This window comes from Erinaceus europaeus, chromosome 15 (genome assembly GCF_950295315.1).
Source record: "Erinaceus europaeus chromosome 15, mEriEur2.1, whole genome shotgun sequence".
NCBI lineage: Eukaryota > Metazoa > Chordata > Mammalia > Eulipotyphla > Erinaceidae > Erinaceus > Erinaceus europaeus.
In genome coordinates this window covers 61,041,280-61,060,529 of record NC_080176.1, presented here as the reverse complement: position 1 = coordinate 61,060,529, position 19,250 = coordinate 61,041,280, and the positions used below count along the sequence as shown (strand labels likewise).

The 19,250-nt window shown below is 49.9% G+C and overlaps 1 protein-coding gene across 1 annotated transcript; it reads right to left on the bottom strand.

Annotated features, from left to right (window-relative positions):
• Positions 1-601: 601 nt before the first annotated feature.
• On the bottom strand, positions 602-7,061 carry SIGLEC15 (sialic acid binding Ig like lectin 15). The gene is made up of 5 exons (XM_060172329.1): positions 6,983-7,061; positions 5,757-5,816; positions 4,767-5,141; positions 4,120-4,500; positions 602-636 (listed from the first exon to the last, which is right to left on the bottom strand). Exons 1-5 carry the CDS (start codon positions 7,059-7,061, stop codon positions 602-604), a joined length of 930 nt encoding a protein of 309 aa, XP_060028312.1.
• Positions 7,062-19,250: the final 12,189 nt, after the last annotated feature.

The window sequence follows — 19,250 nt, the reverse complement described above, 5'->3', positions numbered from 1 at the left end:
TGTTCAGCAGCAGATAAGCAGAGGGGTCACAGGAGTCACTGACCAGTGGCTGCTTTGCTGAGATGCTCCATCCAGGTAAAGTGAGAAGTGCTCTCCCATGAGTTTCACACTAGAGCTCACTGTGTACACACACCCACACTCACACTTAGACACACACTCAAAATACTGTCCCCAGTGCCATCAATATCATGGTGACTCCCACATGAATGTCCACAAAGGAAGCCACTGAGCCTCTGAGCAGGTCCTGGCCCCTTGGGGATTCCCTGGCTGCACCCCCAAGGTGTGCGGGGGTCAAACAGGGCCACCCAGTCAGTCCTTACTTTGGTCTTCATACCCAGCAGTGTGTGGGTAGATGCCGGTGGTCCATGGGCATATCACTGTGGGCACACAGCTGCCGGGGGCCTCTGGGGGTTCTGGGGACTCAGGTTCTCATAACTGGACTCTGGAGCCTGGGGCCTGTGGACAGGAGAGAGTTGGCTGACCACTTGTCCCAGAGGAAGGACCCAACTGACCAAGTCATGGCCAGTAATGGGCTGGAGGCGGTGAAATGGAGACAGGAATGGGGGAAGGGAGGGGGCCACTCATCTGCTGGGCCTGGGGACTAAATGAAGATTGGGGGATGGGCAGCAGCTAAACCTGTGAAAGAAAACAGGGTCAGGGGGCTGTCTTGGGAGGTGACACCCCAAACTGCAGAACCTCTGCTTTCTCAAAGGGATCTCTCCATCACTTCCAAAACCATCTCCATGTCCCTGACCTAGTCCCCAAGTCAGCCTTCTGGGTGTTGGCGTCTTTGCTGATGTCGGGAACAGCTCAATGTGCCTCTTGGCCCTCAGTGTCCACAGACACCCTCACCCAGCCCATGGCTCTTCCTGTCTGCCTCTCAGAACATGGCGCCCAGGGTTGTCTGCCCTCCAAACCCGGGCATCCTGGCACTGACTGGTGCTGCCCACCCAGCTGTCTGGCCAGACCTGCCTTCCATCCGCCCTCTGACCCACAGGGCCTACTACCTCCACCTTCACCTCAGCAGCCAAACGCCTCTGCCTTGGCCACTGTTTTCTCCCCAGTCTCCTGGCTCCACTCTGGTTCATGTGGGACCAGCTGTTTGCAAGTAAAGAGGCTTCTCACTCACTGTACACTGCACACGGGAGGCTCCCTCCCCACACTCTCCTACCCTTCCTGCTGGCTTCCTGGACATCCTTGGAGCCTTCTGCTGGCTCTGCCCTGCCTGCACCGCCAGCCTGGCTCCAGCCTCCTGTCCCTTTCATGTTACACACATCCTGGGCTCTGTGTCATGTCCATTCCCTCCATGGCTCTCATTTGAAAGTCTGAGATGAGCTTGTCTCTCTCTGCATTTATTACAATACTGGCTTTCTAACAGGAGGGCCTCGATGCTGTAGTATAGTTGCTGATAAAAGGTACCTTGCACAGGGGCTGAGGACTGTGGGGGCAGTCAGAGAGGGGCCCAGAAGTCAGTGGGACTTTTCTAGCCATCAGGCATGGCCTGGGACTGGGAATACTGGTTTGCCTATTGGTTCCAGAAGGTTTCAAGTTCTCCCACTTCCCTGTTTCCCCCCAAGAATCGCAGATACATTGTGTGGGGTCTTCAGCACCTGCACAGATACTGGAGTGTGTGTGGCAGGGACCTAGGGGTGAGGCTTGTCCAGCTGGATGGCTGGGCCCTGCCCTCAGTGTTCACACACCCCAGTGGTATTTCACTTGCAAATCCTTCCATGTCTCAGAGACACACGGCCTGGAGTGGCTTTGCTGGAAGGTCCCTTTGCTCTAGACTAGTTGATGAGACCCCCCCAAGAGGAAACAGTCCCACCCCCACCCCCAGGAATCACATCTAGGTGTGCAGGGAAGATGGAGAGAAATGGCTGGTCAGCCCCATGGACACTTGGCAGCTCCAGAGCACTGCGGGTGTGAGGCCCAGAGAGCAGATGCTGGGAGCACCCATGGGGTGTAGTGTGGCCTTGTCTGGCCCGAGATGGGCTCGGTGGGAGAAGAGAGGACAGGCTTTGGGAGGTCATAGGGGACTGAGTCCTAATCAAGGTGGGCACAGCAGCTCTGGCCCTCTGCCTGTCTTTGATGTCCAGTTCTGAGAAGGAGCCTGCCCTCATGGATCAGAGGGGTCGAGAGTGAGGGGCTGGGCCTCACTTACCGCAGTGTGCTGTCCTGGGTGGCTGGGTGCTCTGTGGGGAGGGAAAGAAAGAGAGGGAGCATAAAACTCCATAGCCACCTCCAGGTGACACGTGTCACTCATTCCCCAGAGGGAGAGTGCCAATCGTATGCTGGCCAGAGAGCTGCAGATTGAGTGAGGGCCAGGTGAAGAGGGTCAGGCTAACTGAGACAAATCTGCTTTCTTTTAAAAATAATTTCTTTTATTGCCACCAGAGTTATCACTGAGGCTCGGTGCCTGCATGATGAATTCATGGCTCCCTGGTGGCCATTATTACCTTTTCCCCCCTACTTTCCCCTCCTCCCTATTTTTTTAAGTTAGGTAGGACGGAGAAATTGAGAGGGTAGGGAGAGATAGACAGGGGGAAAGACAGGTGCAGCACTGTTTGACTGCTCATGAAGCTTCCCCTCTACAGGTGGGGAGCAGGTATTTGAACCTGGGTCCTCCTTGTGCACTTTAAACTGTGCCACCATGCAAAAACCAGCCCCCCCCCTGCAGACAAATTATAAGGACACAGCATTTACTGAGTTCCCAGAGCTGGGGAGCAGGTCAGCTCTGCTCATTGCATACAAGGCAGCACCCAGGCAATTGATAAACATGAGATTTCACCCCAGGGGAGTGTGGATTGCTGCTACCCACCTGGGGGTGCAAGGAGCTCTGGGAAGCCCCTTTCCTGGGGCACAGTGCACATTTCCTGCAGCGCAGGAGAGCAGTGTGGGGTGCAGACCCCCAGCTACTCACACCCCACACTTGCACAAGCCTGTTTCCTCTGCCAGGGATGCTACTTGTCCCTTGTCGTCCTAGCTCATGCCTACTTCATAGGTTTTGTTTTGCATGGCCAGACCCCTCATGTGCAGGTGAAATGTTACTACTCTGGGTCATTTTTTTTTTTTTTTATTCATTCATTCACAGAGGACCAGAGCATCTTCCATACATTACTTGAACATGGGCTGCAGGAGTGGCAAAAGGGCTGGACCCCACCTGAGGGGCTACCTGCTGGCCCTTGCACTTGCTCTCCTGTGCAGAAAGCTTTCTCCAGCCCTCTTTCTTGGTGCCCACAGAGCTTTCCCTGGGCTCCTGCAGCCTCTCTTCCTGATGGGCACACTCAAGGGCAGGGTGCCACTCATCTCCAGGTTCCGAGCACCATACGTGTTTTGGTAACACTTGGCAGTAGTGCTATCTGGAAGGAGCCTGTGTAGTCTCAGAGCCCCAAGGGAGAAGTCAGAGCTAGGATGTCAGAGCTGAGGTGTGTGAATGTCTAGCTCTGTGCCTCTATGGTAAGTTCCTTAGCCTCTCTGGTCTCCTAATGTAAATACAATGGGCTCACACAGGCTTCCCTCTCCTGGGCTCCAAGCAGGGAGAGTGCAATGCTGTCCTGGCACAAAAACAATGGCTGAGGGCTGGACAGTGTCTCACCCAGTTGAGCGCACCTGCTACAGTGCTCAAGGACCCGGGTTCAAGCTCCCAGAGGTCCCCACGTGCAGGGGGAAGCTTCACAAGCAGTGCTGCAGGGTTGCAGGTGTCTATCTAGCTTCCCTTTCCCTCTTAACTTCTGTCTCTATTCAATAAATAATAAACAACATTAAAGAGAGGGCTGCATCAGGCCAGGCTGAGAGGGATGGTGTGAGCTGAGGGGAACCGCAGCGCCCCTGCACCCGCCTGTCCTCCGTACACCCACCTGGGTGCCCGTCTCATCCTGACTCAGCCCAAGCACCCAGCTGTACGCCTCTGCCACTTACACCCCCCATCCCCAGCCCCCAACCACCTGCGCGCCCCCGGCCCCCAGCACACACATATCTGTGCGCCCCTGCTTCCCCACTCACCTGCGCGCCCCCCGCTCTCTCACTCACCTGCGCGCCCCCGGCCCGGCCCCCAGCACACACACACCTGCGTGTCCCCGCTTCCTCACTCACCCGCGCCCCCCCCCCCCCCCCACTCACCTGCGCGCCTTCCGGCTCCCCGCGCGGCCCGCACACCCAGCAGCAGTAGCAGCAGCAGCGCCTTAAGGCCGAGCGCGCCCAACAGGAGCCCGGGCGCAGCCCCCCCCCGCAGGTGCAGCAGGTACACGCTGGCCTCCGCGTGGCCCCCGGGGCTGGACGCAGAGCAGGTGTAGCGGCCGTCCCGGGGCAGCGCAGGCAGCTCGGCTGTCACCCGGGAGCCGCGCTGCATGGCCGAGCTTGCAGGAGCCGAGTCGCTGCTGTTGTCGAACCCCGGGCCGGACCAGGTGAGCACTGGCGGCGGCTCCCCCTCAGCGGTGCAGAGCGCGCGGAAGGTGCCCGCAGGCCCGGGCAGCACCCAGACGCCCACGATGTGCGGGGCGGCTGCGGGCGGGAGAGAGGGCTGCTGCACAGGGCAGCAAAGGGACCCTGCCTGAGGCCCCGAGGCCCCGGGTTCAACCCCCTCCCCCACCGTCAGTCAGAGCTCATCAGGGCTCTGGGGAAATAAAGACGATTAGTAATAATTAAGTTTTGTTAATAATAACGATAATACATCTGGGGAGGCAGCAGGAGGGTTCTGCAACAGGCTCTCCTGCCTGAGGTCCCGAGGTCCCGGGTTCAGTACCAGCCCGCCGCCAGCCGCAGCTCACCGGTCACCCGCAGCCACACGCCCCGGGGGCTCTCGTAGGCATCCGTGGCGCCCGCCAAGTCCACGCGGCAGAAGTAGCGGCCTTGGTCGGCCAGGCTGAGGCGTTCGATGCGCAGCGACAGGTCGTTGCGGCGGGGGTCGCCGCGCAGGTGGAAGCGGCCCTGCAGGCTGAGCTCCCGGCGGCACAGCTCACTGCCCCGCGCCACCACGCACCGGAACACCTGCGGGCCCGCGAAGGCCCGGCCCGAGCGCCAGGTGGCCGTCAGAGGCCCGTCATAGCGTCCGTGCGGGTGCGAGAAGGTGCAGGGCAGCTCGACCTCCCCGCCCGCCGCCGCACTCACCTCCGCAGGCAGGTGCATGGACCAGCGCTGCGCACCTGGGGGGCAGGGGCTCAGCCGGCCAGCGGGGACCCCAGAATCTGCAAATCCCAGGGCTCAGGAACCTAGGCCAGCTGGAGAACCCCCCCCCCCCGCCGACCCCAGGGATTATGTGGATCCCGGATAGAGCCCCCACACTCCACTTCACACTCTACTCCCCAGCATCACCCCACCATCTCCAATCTCACCCCACGCTCCAACCTCAAACCCCCACCTCACCTCCACCCCACCCCACCCCACCCCACCTGTTCCCTTGTTCCTGGACTGCTTTATTTATTTTGCCACCAAGGTTGTTACTTGGGCTCACTGTCAGCACTATGAATCCACTGCTCCCAGTGGCCACTTTTCCCCTTTTTTTCTTTTCATTTTATTTGATAGAACAGAGAAAAATTGAGAAGGTGATAGAGAGGGTGAGAGACAGAGAGACACCTGCAGACCTGCTTCACCACTTGTGAAGTGTCCCCACTGCATGTGGGGAGTGGGACTTGAACCTGGATCCTTGTGTGGTCACAACATTCTTCCCCATCACACTTTCTCTCTGCAGAGAATGCCCTGGGACCCTGAGACTGCAATAGACATCCCCTGCCCAGACCCCCAGATGTGACAATGCTCACTGTTGGCCTCTGTGTGGAGCACGTCCCCGACAGTGTCTCTTTCCGTTCTCACAGACGACCCTGCGGGTGAGCATGGGGGTTACCTGAGAGCCCCTGAGGCACAGAGAGGTTGTGGGGTTGCCTGAGGCCACACAGCCGGGGAGAGAAGACACTGAGGTACAGAAGACATGGTGTGTTCTGAAGCTAAGGTGTTGGGCAGGCAGACTGAACTCCTCTGGAATCCAGGTTAGCCTAGGCTTTCCGAGCAGGTGGAGTGCAGACAGGTGCTGAGAGACAGGGGGTGGGGCCCTGTGCTACCTCCTTTTAAAAAAAGTATTATTTATTTATTTATTATTGGATAGAGAAATTGAGAGGGAGGGGGAGATAGGGAGAGAAGCAGAGAGACACCTGCAGCCCTGCTTCACCTCTCAAGCAGCTTTCCCCCTGCAGGTGGAGACCAGGGGCTTGAACCCGGGCTCTGAAGTGTGTGTGTTTACCCAGGTGTGCTGCCCACTGCCTGGCCCCTCATGCTGCCTCCTTGGCCCACACAGCACTGCTGGGCTGTGAATTCCTTTCCTGGGATGTACTTGCTGGGCTGCTGAGCTGCTAGCTGCACTGTGGCTTTTATGTGTTGCTTTTGGGGGGAGGCCTGAGCTGGGTGCATGGACAGGGATCCACAGTGGATCTTGAAGCACTAGACCTTGGGATGTGCCTCCCCAAGGAGCCGGGACAGGCTGCTGGGCCCTATGCAGTTCAGAGAAAAGATTTTCAGGGGCCTGGCTGTAGCTTGGATAGATGCATTACAGTGCACAAGGACCCAGGTTCAAGCCCCTGGTCCCCACCTGCAGGGGGAAAGCTTCACCAAAGGATGAAGCGATATTGCAGGTGTGTGTGTGTGTGTGTGTGTGTGTGTGTGTCTAGCTCCCACTCCCCCTTCAATTTCTTTCTATCCAATAAAAAACATTTTTAAGAAAGCAGTTTTCAGAAGGGGTAACATAGTAGCCCTTGTACTTCCCCAAGTCTTTGTAAGTCTCACTTATTTCACACATCCACTCTCAGTTCCCTCCAGACACCCGGGGGGGGGGGGGGGGGGAAGGGCAGATTTGTTAGAGATGAAGGAATCACACAGCAAAATGTTGGAGAAACCTCACTTTCCTGACTTCCAGGCCAGTCACCTCTTTGATCTTTGGGGTATCAGAGAAATGTCTCCCTTGAGCATGGATCCTTTGGGCCCACAGCAGATGGACCGTCCTCCAGGGAATCTGCCCATCTGTGAACAATCTCCAGGCTGGGACTCTCCTCCAGCACCACCCACAGGGCTGTCATGCTCTCGGACCCTACACAGCTCCAATCTGCAATGATGGCCTATGTCATCACATCCCTCCCGGCCTCCCACCAGCTCTGTCCTCCCGGCCATGTTAGACCTCTGCGCCAGGGGCTTGGGGTGTGGCCAGGTGTGTGAGCTGTGCCACCCACAAAGCCACAGCAAGCACCTGCTCAGCTGGCAGTCTGCTAGGACCATGGCTCCTTTCTTCTCTGATTTTAAGCTAAAACCTTTTCTTTTGGATGAGTGGGATTAATTATGCGTTGGAACGCAGGTGGAGGACTTGACATTTATTCCCAGAAATAACTTGTTTGCCTTGTTGTTAATAATCAAAGGATTCTAGATCCAAAATTGACAATTACCTCTTTGCCAAAAAACAAAACACACACACACACACACACACACACACACACAAACACACAAAAAACAAAACAAAACAAACAAAAAAAGCCATCTTTGCTTGGTCATTCAGCCAGTACTTCCAGCTGCTGATGCTCACACGGCCCTGCTTCAGTTTCTCCACACTCCCCACCCTCTGCAACCTCCACTGCCTTTGACCTCTGACAGCAGCCTCCAGAGTCAGGCACTTCTTCTCCGGGGTATTGCTGCTGTGCGCTCTGTTATAAGTTTGCAAAGGTGTCCGGGGCATGTCCTCACACTGAGCCCGGCTCTGGGATGTGAGCGCAGGTCACAGAGATCAAAGAGGAGCGTAGCAGCCAGCTGCAAGTCCCATTCAGAGATTGAGCCACCTGCTCCATCAACAGGCTCTGCAAACACAGGACAGCCTGCCAGGTGCACTTGTGAAGGACACGGACAATGTCCCTTCTGTCTGAGCGTGGGCTCCCTCCCTGTTGGCTCAAGGTCTCTGCTGTTCAGTCTCCCTTGAACCTTCAGTCTGGGTACAGCACCCCACTCCCTTGCCCTGGGGCTCCCAGAGGTATTTCCTTTTCATAAGCATTGCCTGTCAAACATGAGCCCTGCCAGGCACCCAGAGCTTGGGGGAGGCAGGGCCAAGTGTATGGAGTCACACTTGCATCCCAGTTCAACTCAGTGTCTGTCACATAGTAAGGGGGGGAGGGGCAGGCAGTGGTGCACCCAATTAAGTGCACAAAGTATTAAGTGCAAAGTTCCAGGTTTGAGTCCCTGCTCCCCATCTAGAGGGGGGATGCTTTACAAGTAGTGAAGCAGGTCTGGAGATCTCTCTATCTCTCTCTGCTTGACCAGTGATGAAGCAGGTCTGCAGGTGTCTCTCTGTCTTTCTCCCTCCCCTCTCAGTTTCTCTCTGTCTGTATCAAATACATAAATGAAGGGGGGGCAGATGATGGCACATCCAGTTAAGGGCACATAGTACTAAGTGCAAAGATCCAGGCTCAAGTCCCTGCTACCCACCTAGAAGTGGGATGCTTTACAAGTAGTGAAGCAGGTCTGCAGGTCTCTTTCTTTCTTTCTCTCCCCTCCCCCCTTTTTTTAATCTCCCCTTCCCTCTCAATTTCTCTCTGTCCTGTCCAATAAAATGGAAAAAATGCCCTCCAGGAGTGGTGGATTAATAGTGCTGGCACCAAGTCCCAGTGATAACACCAGAGGAAAAAAAAATGCAAAAGGAATGCTGAACTGAGTGGATGGGATAGTCAGGGGCAAGGGGAGCGTTGGTAGCTTGGGCTGGGTGTAGGGCGATGGGGAGAGGTGTATGGGCATGTATGGGCATGTATGGGGGACTCAGGAAAGAGAAGCTACCACTTCTGCAGAGACTTGAGGAAAGTGGGGAGTGTCACTAAGCCTGAGCCAGATCACATCCCTGCTTCCCTGCTGGGCAGAGGGGACAGGGGCTCAGCATGGAGACAGAGAGCCTGCAGGGCAGGAGGAGATGACAGGACCAGAGCACACAGTCCTTTGGGGGGCTCCTTGGAGACCTTCCTTGTCTCATTTCCAGTTTCAGCAACCTGGTGGTGGTGGTGGTGGTGGGGTGCTGTGCTGAGTCTTCCTTTTTGGAAAAGGTAATGAAACCCAGAGAGGGAGTTCATCTGACTAGCTGAGCTTTCCCCCCTGGGGACTTCTGTGTTGCCCTGCTGTCAGAAGACTCTGGAAACATCCTGAAGTGGGAGACTGGAGGCAGACCAGGACACCTCCTCCAGGGAGGCAGGGGGTGGGGGTGAGGGGGTAGGGCCCAGAGGTGCTCTAAGAGCAGAGCCACACAGAGGCCCTTTCACCAGGTGTCACAAGGATCTTGGCTCCCATGAAGGGGAGGGCAGAGTTTCCTGTTTACCTGCCGCAGGTGTTCCTGGGCTCCCTCTCACACAGAGACCTTTGGATGAGTCCCGGAGACCCAAGGGTAGGGCACCAAGGCCCGGCAGGAATGGCCCAGGGTGCGAATGCTTTAGCTTTGGCAGGCCTCCAAGCTGCCAACATCCTGTGACATTTTCTGTGCCCTCCCTCCATGCCTGCACGTCCCCCATCTCCCAGGGACAAGGGAGTGACTGCTCCTGAGCTGAACTCCTGGCCTCTAATTTATAATCTCCCTGCCACAGATAGTCCACACCAGGCCCACGGCAGGCCCACATTCTTCCCCTTGTCCAAAATCTCTCCCTTGGGGGTGGGCCAGGGCTGGGGGGAAGGCACTTAAGCTGTGATACAGCTGGGCCTGGGCGACTTTCTCACAGGTGGATGCCGTCCATCAGACTTGCAAAGGCACTTGGTGCCCGCTTGCTGCTAGTCTAGTCTTATTCAGTGACAGGCTGACATTTGGGCAGGTTAATCCATGGCCTCACGTTCAGGATTCTGTTCCTCTGTAGGGCACAGGACTGAGGCCTGAATGAATGAAATCTTGGCTGTGGATCACCTTCAAGCATTGTCCTCTCTAGAGGCTCTGTGCCAAGTGGTCGTCTCTTAAGGAGCCTTGCAAAGGGAGTGGGAAGTGGGGCAGCAGTGTGGTGGGTGGTGGGTGGTGGGTGGTGGATGGTAGGTGGTGGGTGGTAGGTGGCAGCCAGAGATGCAGGAGGGCTTTGGAAGGCTACCTCAGGGGGTCCATACATGGCACCATGTGCAGCTCAGCTGGCACCTGTTATTTTTCTTTTCTTTCTTTTTCTTTCTATCTCTGTCTCTTTCTCTCACTCTTTCTTTCTTTCTTCCTTCCTTTCTCTCTTCCCTTCTTTCTATCTTCCTTCCCTCCTTCCTTCCTTCCTTCCTTCATTTCTTTCTTTCTTTCTTTCTTTCTTTCTTTCTTTCTTTCTTTCTTTCTTTCTCTTTCTTTCACCAGAGTACTGATCGGCTCTGACTTATGGTGGTACAGGGGATTGAATCTGGAACTTCAGAGCCTCAAACATGAGAGTCTCTTTGCATAACCACTATGCTATCCACCCCTATTTCTTGTTGATTTTCTCATGAGCTGAGGACTGGGGTCTGTCATGCACCCACCACCAAGTGGGGTGTTGGGGCTGCGGTCAGCATGGGAATAAGTGGCCTTCCTCTGTGTGCTTACAGCTTGCCATTGCTCCCACTCTGCCTCCTCTTCCTCATCCTCATCTTCCTTCTGCTTCCTCTTCTTCTTTTTTCTCCCTTTCCTCCTTCTTTTCCTTCTTGTCTTCCCCTTCCACCTCCCCTTTTTCTTCCTCCTCCCCTCCTTTCCTCTTCTTTCACTCCTCCTTTTCTTCCTCTCCTTCTGTTCCTTCTTCTTCCTCCACCTCTTCCTCCTCTTCTTTTTTTCTTTTTAAAATGTTTTTATTATCACCTTTATTTATTTATTGGATAGAGACAGCCATAAATCATGAGGGAAGGGTGATAGGGAGAGAGACACCTGCAGCACTGCTTCACCACTCACAAAGCTTTCTGCCTGCAGGTGGGGTCTGGGTGCCCAAACCTGGGTCCTTGCGCACAGTAACATGTGAACTCAACCAAGTGCACCACCACCCAGCCCCTCTTTTATTTTTTTTTAATTTTATATATTTATTATTGGATAGAGACAGAGGGAAATTGAGAGGGAAAGGGGAGATAGAGATGGAGAGAGAAAGAAAGACACCTGTGTCTCTACTTGGTCACTCATGAAGCTTTCCCCCTGCGGGTAGGGACCAGGGGCTTGAACCGAATCCTTGCACACTGTAGTGTGTGTGCTTAACCAGGTGCGCTACCGCTGCCCCCCTTCTTTTCCTCTCCTCTTCCTCCTCCTCCTCTTTCTTTATTGCCACCAGGGTTACAGCTGGGGCTCAGTGCCAGCACTACGATCCACTGCTGGGGTGAGCCTTATGTTTTCTGGTAAAATGAAGCCATGGCCTGACATCCTGTCTCTAAGACCTTGGGAAAACTATGACAACTATTGTTGGCAGTGGCTTGGGGGCACAGAACTCCAGTGGTGGGAGTGGTATGGATCTATTCTCCTGTTAGCTCACAATCTTGCAATTCACTGTTAAGTCACTAATAAAAAACAAGTTAAAAAAGAAGTTATGGCAGCTATCAAAAACAATGAACCCACCTTCTCTGACCCATCTTGGACAGAGCTAGAAGGAATTATGTTAAGTGAACTAAGTCAGAAAGATAAAGATGAGTATGGGATGATCCCACTCATCAACAGAAGCTGACTAAGAAGATCTGAAAGGGAAACTAAAAGCATGACCTGATCAAATTGTAAGTAGGGCACCAAAGTAAAAACCCAGTGGTGAGGGGTAGACATGCAGCTTCCTAGGCCAGTGGGGGGTGGGAGTGGGCAGGAGGGATGGGTCACAGTCCTTTGGTGGTGGGAATGGTGTTTATGTACACTCCTAGCAAAATGTAGACATATAAATCAGTAGTTAATTAATATGAGAGGGGGAAATCAATTGTATGTCTCAAAGTTTCTCAAAAGACAAACTGAATCTTTTTAATATATAGGCTGTGTATTTGATATGTGGACTCTCTCAAAAGCCTAGACCAAGTAGATTAGAAGCATCCAATAGCACAGCTATATACAAGATACTGGATACTGTACAGCAAACCATAACAAAGGGACTTTTCAAAGTTAACCCAATTAACAAATAATGTGATGATAATATTAACTATCGATTGTCTTTTTGAACCCTAAGATAGCAGGAACCTCACATCTTCACTATAGAGCCCCTACTTCCCCCAGTCCTGGAACCCTTGGATAGGGCCCACTTTCCCGTATGCATCTCCCAATCCAAACCAAATAATACTGCATCCGCCGATCACAACCTAACCAAAGCAACGATTGCCACCTCAACATGCTTCACCTCAGACTGTATCCAGAGACTTCACGTGTGGAATGACAACCCTTCAGCTTCATTACTTGGGTGAGACCTTTCCTTTTATAGTACACTCTAATTTCATCTCAGGTAGTTCACTTTCTAACAAAGTCCCAAAACCTAGATATACACCAGTTTCTGTGAGAGAGAGCTTATGTCCACACGTATCCATAAACTACTGCAAAATATATACCTGAAAGCAGAAGTACACTAGAGTTTGCAGTGAGTACCTCCCTAACACTTCCTCTCCACTATTCCAAGCTTGGGATCCATGATTGCTCAACAAATTGTTTGGCTTCATATGTTAACTCTCTTTTCAACCACCAGGTTCCAGATGCCACCAGGATGCTGGCTAGGCTTCCCTGGATTGAAGACCCCACCAATGTGTCCTGGAGCTCAGCTTCCCCAGAGACACACATTACTAGGGAAAGAGAGAGGCAGACTGGGAGTATGGACCGACCAGTCAACTCCCATGTTCAGCGGGGAAGCAATTACAGAAGCCAGACCTTCTACCTTCTGCAACCCTCAACGACCCTGGGTCCATGCTCCCAGAGGGCTAGAGAATGGGAAAGCTATCAGGGGAGGGGGTGGGTTATGGGGATTGGGTGGTGGGAATTGTGTGGAGTTGTACCCCTCCTAGCTTATGTTTTTGTTCATTAATCCTTTCTTAAATAAAAAATTTAAAAAAAAAAGAAGTTATGGGCTGAAAGGGAAGGATGATGCTTGGCAGGGAGCTTTCACAGACTTTTCACAGCTTCCTGGCACTCAGAGCTGATTGTCCCCAACTCCAGGGACATTACTCCCAATGCCATTTCTCAGGCAGCCAAACAGACCATCCCAGCTCTTTGAGGGGCCACCTTCCTCAGGGTGTCAGGGTATATTAACAGGCTATTCTCAGAGAGTGGCTTCAGGAGTGGCCTTTGGGGCACTGTGACACCTGGAGTCTCAAAAGAGGATATTGTGGGGCCAGGGAAGATGGCACAACAGCAGTGAGGCATGTGGTTGAGCTGGGCAAGTGCTTTCACCCATGTCCCTCCTGTCCCCAAGGTGGTTCTCCACAGTCCTTGCTGGGGCCTGCATGTTGTCCAGGTAGATTATCAGTGGAGAAAAGGTGAGAAAGGGGCTGAACACCAGGGAAGGGACACATAGGATTCCACTTTTTTTTTTTTTTTGTCTACAGGGTTATTGCTGGGGCTTGGTGCCAGCACTACAAGTCCTCTGCTCCTGGTGGCTATTTTTTTTTTTTTTTCATTTTGTAAGATAGGACAGAGAGAAATTGAGAGAGGAGGGAGAGATAGAGAGGGAGAGGGACACTTGCAGCCCTGCTTCGTACTGCTCTCCTTCTCCCCAGGACGCACCATGCTGCTTCCCTGGGGCCTGAACACATGCAGCTAGGTGCTGGGAACTGGCTTAAAGACTTGTGGCTTGGGAGCGGGGTGGTGGTGCACTTGGTTGAGTGCACATGTTACAGTGTTACAGTGTGCAAGGAACCAGGTTCAAGCTCTCAGTCCCCACCTGCAGGGGAAAAGTTTCACAAGTGATAAAGTAGGGCTGAGGTGTCTCTCTGTCTTTCTCCCTCCCTATCACCCCTTCCCTCTTGATTTCTGGTTGTCTGTATCCAATAAATAATACAGATTAAGGGAGTTGGGCGGTAGTGCAGTGGGTTAAGTGCAGGTGGCGCAAAGTGCAAGGACCAGCATTAAGGATCCCGGTTCGAGCCCCCGGCTCCCCACCTGCAGGGGAGTCGCTTTACAGACACAGAAGCAGGTCTGCAGATGTCTATCTTTCTCTCCTCCTCTCTGTCTCCCTCCCCCCTCCATTTCTCTCTGTCCTATCCAACAACAATGACATCAGTAACTACAACAATAAAAAAAAAAACAAGGGCAACAAAAGGGAATAAATATTAAAAAAAAAAAAAAGATTCATGGCTCTCCACCATCATGACTAGCCCAGTTTTGCCTCTGTATCTTGTTGCCATGGGTCCTATGTCCCTAAATAACCCAAGATGTAACCTCCCATTTGTTTAAATCCCAGAGAAATCCGTGTGAAGCTTTTTTATTTTTTAATTACTGTAGGTCCTGCCCTGCACTAAATGCCAGAAGGCAGAAGAAGTTTCCCAAGGAAGTGGGACTTTGTTCCTCTGTGAGGGAGGCAGGAGCCCAGACAGGGAATGCTAGCAGCTCCATGAAGCCGAAGACGTCACCACGTGACCTGAGCCCAGGCAGAGAGACCTGGGTGCTGGGGCCAGGGGCACAGTTCCAGGAGGACCTCTCAGCCCAGGATCCAGAACCCCCATGAGGGTGGCTGAAAATCCGCATATCTAATCTGGCTGCCTGACTCTCTCCACAGCTGTGGTCTGGAGCTCAGCCAGGTCCGAAGTCAGCAAAGCAAATCAACCCACCTCCACCACCCCCCAGGCTCTGTGCAGGTGGCCCTGGCCCCAGGGAGAAGCCTGTTCCTGAGGACACAATGGCTTGCTCACCCAGGCCTGCCTGCCATGAGCCTTCCCAGCCACCCCAGGGCTCCTGCCCCTGTCACACATGGAGTCAGCCTCCCCTGACCCTCCCCTATACCTGTCAAGTCAAATGATGACCAGGTGGACCAGTGTGGTGGCTCAGTGGGCAGAACACAGGATCTGCACACATGTGACCCGGGGCTTTTATCCCTGACACTTCCTATTTTCTAGTATTTTAAATTAAGTAACTAATCAATTAGCTAATTAATTAACTAGTTAATTAGCTAATTGATTAGGGTGGTGGTGCACCTAGTCAAGAACACATACTACAGTGCACAAGGTACAGGGTTCAAGCCCCTGGTGGTCCAAGCCCTGGTCCCCATCTGCAGGGGGAAAGCTTCAGATGGGGTAAAACATGACTGCAGCTATCTCTGTGTCTCTCCCTTCTCTCTCAATTTCTCTGTCTCTAACAATAAATAATTAAAAATAATAATCAACTAATTAAGTGCTCAATCAACTAATCAATTTATTTAAGTAGTTAACAACTAATTAAGTAGTTAATCAACTAATCAATTAAATAATTAAGATAGCCAAGTAGTTAATCAACTAATCAATTAAGTAGCTAAATTAACTAAGTAGTTAATCAATTAGTCAGTCAAGTAATTAAGATAACCAAGTAGTTAATCAACTAGTCAATTAAGTAGTTAAATAACTAAGTAGTTAATCAACTAATCAAGTAATTAAGATAACCAAGTAGTTAATCAAGTAATCAATTAAATAATTAAGATAACCAAGTAGTCAGCTAGTCAATTAAGTAGTTAAATTAACTAAGTAGTGAATCAACTAGTCAATTAAGTAGTTAAATAATTAAGTAGTCAATCAACTAATCAATTAAGTAATTAAGATAACCAAGTAGTTAATCAACTAATCAATTAAGTAATTAGGATAACCAAGTAGTTAATCAACGAATCAATTAAGTAATTAAGGTAACCAAGTAGTTAACCAACTAGTCAACTAAGTAGTTATATAATTAAGTAGTTAATCAACTAGTCAATTAAGTAGTTAAATTAACTAAGTAGTTAATCAACTAATCATTTAAGTAATAAAGATAACCAAGTAGTTAATTAACTAATCAATTAAGTAGTTAAATTAACTAAGTACTTAATCAACTAGTCAATTAAGTAATGAAGGTAACCAAGTAGTTAATCAACTAATCAATTAAGTAATTAAGATAACCAGGTACTTCATCAACTAGTCAATTAAGTAATGAAGGTAACCAAGTAGGTAATCAGCTAATCAATTACATAACTAAGATAACCAAGTACTTCATCAACTAGTCAATTAAGTAGTTATATAACCAAGTAGTTAATCAGCTAATCAATTATGTAAATAAGATAACCAAGTAGTTAATCAACTAATCAAGTAAGTAGTTATATAACCAAGTAGTTAATCAGCTAATCAATTACGTAATTAAGATAACCAAGTAGTTAATCAACTAATCAAGTAAGTAGTTATATAACCAAGTAGTTAATCAGCTAATCAACTACATAATTAAGATAAACAAGTAGTTAATCAACTAATCAAGTAAGTAGTTATATAACCAAGTAGTTAATCAACTAGTCAATAAAGTAGTTATATGATTAAGTAGTTTATCAACTAATCAATTAAGTAGTTAAGTTAACCAAGTATTTCATCAACTAGTCAATTAAGTAGTTATGTAATTAAGTAGTTAATCAACTAATCAATTAAGTAAATTAACCAAGTACTTCATCAACTAGTCAATTAATTAAGGTAACCAAGTAGTTAATCAGATAATCAATTATGTAATTAAGATAACCAAGTACTTCATTAACTAGTCAATTAAATAATTAAGATAACCAAGTAGTTCATCAACTAGTCAAGTAAGTAGTTATATAACCAAGTAGGTAATCAGCTAATCAATTATGTAATTAAGATAACTAAGTAGTTCATTAACTAATCAACTAAGTAGTTAAATTAATTAAGTAGTTAATCATCTAATTAATTAAGTAGTTAAATTAAGTAGTCAACTAATCAATTAAGTAATTTAGATAACCAAGTAATTAATCAACTAATCAATTAAGTAGTTAAATTAAGTAGTTAGTCAACTAGTCAATTAAGTAATTTAGATAACCAAGTAATCAATTAATCAATTAAGTAGTTAAATTAAATAGTTAATCAACTAATCAATTAAGTAGTTAAATTAATTAAGTAGTTAATCAACCAATAAGATAAGTAGTTAACTGGCTAATCAGTTAAGTAGTTAAATTAATTAGTAGTTAATCAACTAGCTAGTTAATCTAGTAGTTGATTAAGTAGTTTAGTTAATTAAGAAGTTAATCAACTAATTAAGTAGCTAATCCACTAATAAGTTAAGTAATTAAATTAACTAAGTAGTTAACCAATAAGTTAAGTAGTTAATTGACTAATCAGTTAAGTAGTTAAATTAATTAATTGGTCAACTAACTAGTTAATTGACTAATCGATTAAATAGTTTAGTTAATTAAGTAGTTAATCAACTAATTAAGTAGTTAATCAACCAATAAGTTAAGTAGTTAATCAACTAGTTAGCTAAGTAGCTAAATTAATTAAGTAGTCAACTAAGTAGTTAATCAACTAATTGATTAGGTAGTTTGTTCATTAAGTAGTTAATTAACTAAGCTGAGAATTAAGTAGTTAACTAGTTAATTAATTTATTAGATACAGAAATACATCAAGAGCGGAGGGGGATTTAGAGAGGGAGAGAGACATAAAGACACCTGTAGCCCTGCTTCATCACTTGTGAAGGTTTCCCCTGCAGGTGGGGACCAGGGGCTTGAACCTGGGTCCTTGCATACTGTAATGTGAGCACTTAACCAGGTGTGTCACCGCAGGGCCCTTCCCTGACACTTCTTATGCTGGAACAGTGGTCTGGTCTCTCCATCTCTCTCATTAAGTAAGCATGTAATTACATCAATAAAAATGAGGGAAGGGTGGGCGGTGGTGCACCCAGTTGAGCGCAGGTGTTCCCATAACCAAGACACAGGTTCAAGCCTCTGGTCCCTATGTTCAGGGTGGAAGCTTTGTGAACAGTGAAGTAGTGCTGCAGATGTCTCTGTTTCTCTCTATGTCTCCATTCCCTCTCCATTTCTCTGTCTCTATCTAATGAGTAAGTAAGTAAGTAAATAAATAAATAATTAAAATATTGTTTAAAAGAATCAGACAATCACCAATCACTCACCCAGTAGAGCATGCACCTAACCTTGAACCGGTCAGGGGTTCAAGCACTGACACCACATTAGAGCGCTCGGCTGCTACCAGGGGAGCTCTGTAAATGATGGAGCAGTGCTGTGGTGTCTCTCCTCTTGTTTCCCTTCTCCCCCCACCCCTTCTTTAAAATGAGAATGAAAGTGTCTGAGGTGGAGGTTTACACATACGCAAGATCCCACACCACAATACAAACGTGCAAAGAAGAGAGAGCAACAGTCTATTGGGAGCTTGGACTGTCCTCCCCAAAACACCCCCACAGCAAGGACAGGGCAGGTGCCGAGGCCCAGAGATGGGCTGCCTCAAACTTCGGGACATGAACTTCTGGCTTCTGTTGCCACAACCTCCCTAAGCTCAGCTACCCTCCTCCACTGGCCTGGAGGCTTCAGGGACTATCTCGGACTTTGCAAACAGTCATTTTGTTCTGAGCTGGCTCCAGGGAGCAGGGGGAGACCTCACAGAGGCTCCAGGGAGCAGGGGAGACTCATGGAAGCGCCAGGGAGCAGGGGGAGACCTCATGGAGGCTCCAGGGAGCAGGGGGAGACTCACGGAGGCTCCAGGGAACAGGGGGAGACTCACAGAGGCTCCAGGGAGCAGGGGAGACACCAGAGACTCCAGGGAGCAATGGACTCACCTGCTGGCAGGACACACACCAGGCAGACCAGGAGTGGGATGGAGGCTTCCATGCAGGGCATGTCTGGAGACCCCACACACGGCCAGCAATGGGAGCGGTGGGCTGTGGGCCCAAGTCTGCACCCCTACTAGGCTTGTCCACACTGGAGGAACTGGATACAGGCAGCCAGGCTCCCGAGGTGGTGTGACATGAGACCCGTGGTGCTTAGTCATATGGAAAACCAAGAGGGGAATCACCAGGATGATTTTCCAGGACAGGAGTCAGGAAAGTGGAGGGGAAGGTATAGGACAATTTCCTTGGAAAACTGGGCCATTGACAAAATTGCTGCTCTGTGCTGCTTGTCTACCTTCCCTCCTTCCTTCCAAGCCCTTCTCTCCCTCCCTCCCTCCCTCTTTCTTTCTTTCATTAATTTTATTTATTTGTTATTGGATAGAGACAGAAAGAAATTGAGAGAGGAGGAGGAGAAAGAGAGAGCGAGAGAGAGAGAGAGCTGCAGTCCTGCTTCACCACTTGTGAATCTTTCCCTCTGCAGGTGGGGACCAGGGCCCCCCCCCCCCAACATACCTAAAATAGACTTCTCAGCTTCTTCCCACATGAATACCCCTACTTT

Excerpts from the sequence above, each read along its gene's own strand:
- SIGLEC15 (XM_060172329.1), bottom strand. The coding sequence starts at position 7,061 with ATGACAGCCCTGTGGGTGGTGCTGGAGGAGAGTCCCAGCCTGGAGATT. Across the intron at positions 5,817-6,982 it reads GGCAGATTCCCTGGAGGACG|GGTCGTCTGTGAGAACGGAA; the intron begins GTCCATCTGCTG and ends GCTCACCCGCAG. Across the intron at positions 4,501-4,766 it reads CGTGTGGCTGCGGGTGACCG|CCGCCCCGCACATCGTGGGC; the intron begins GTGAGCTGCGGC and ends TCCCGCCCGCAG.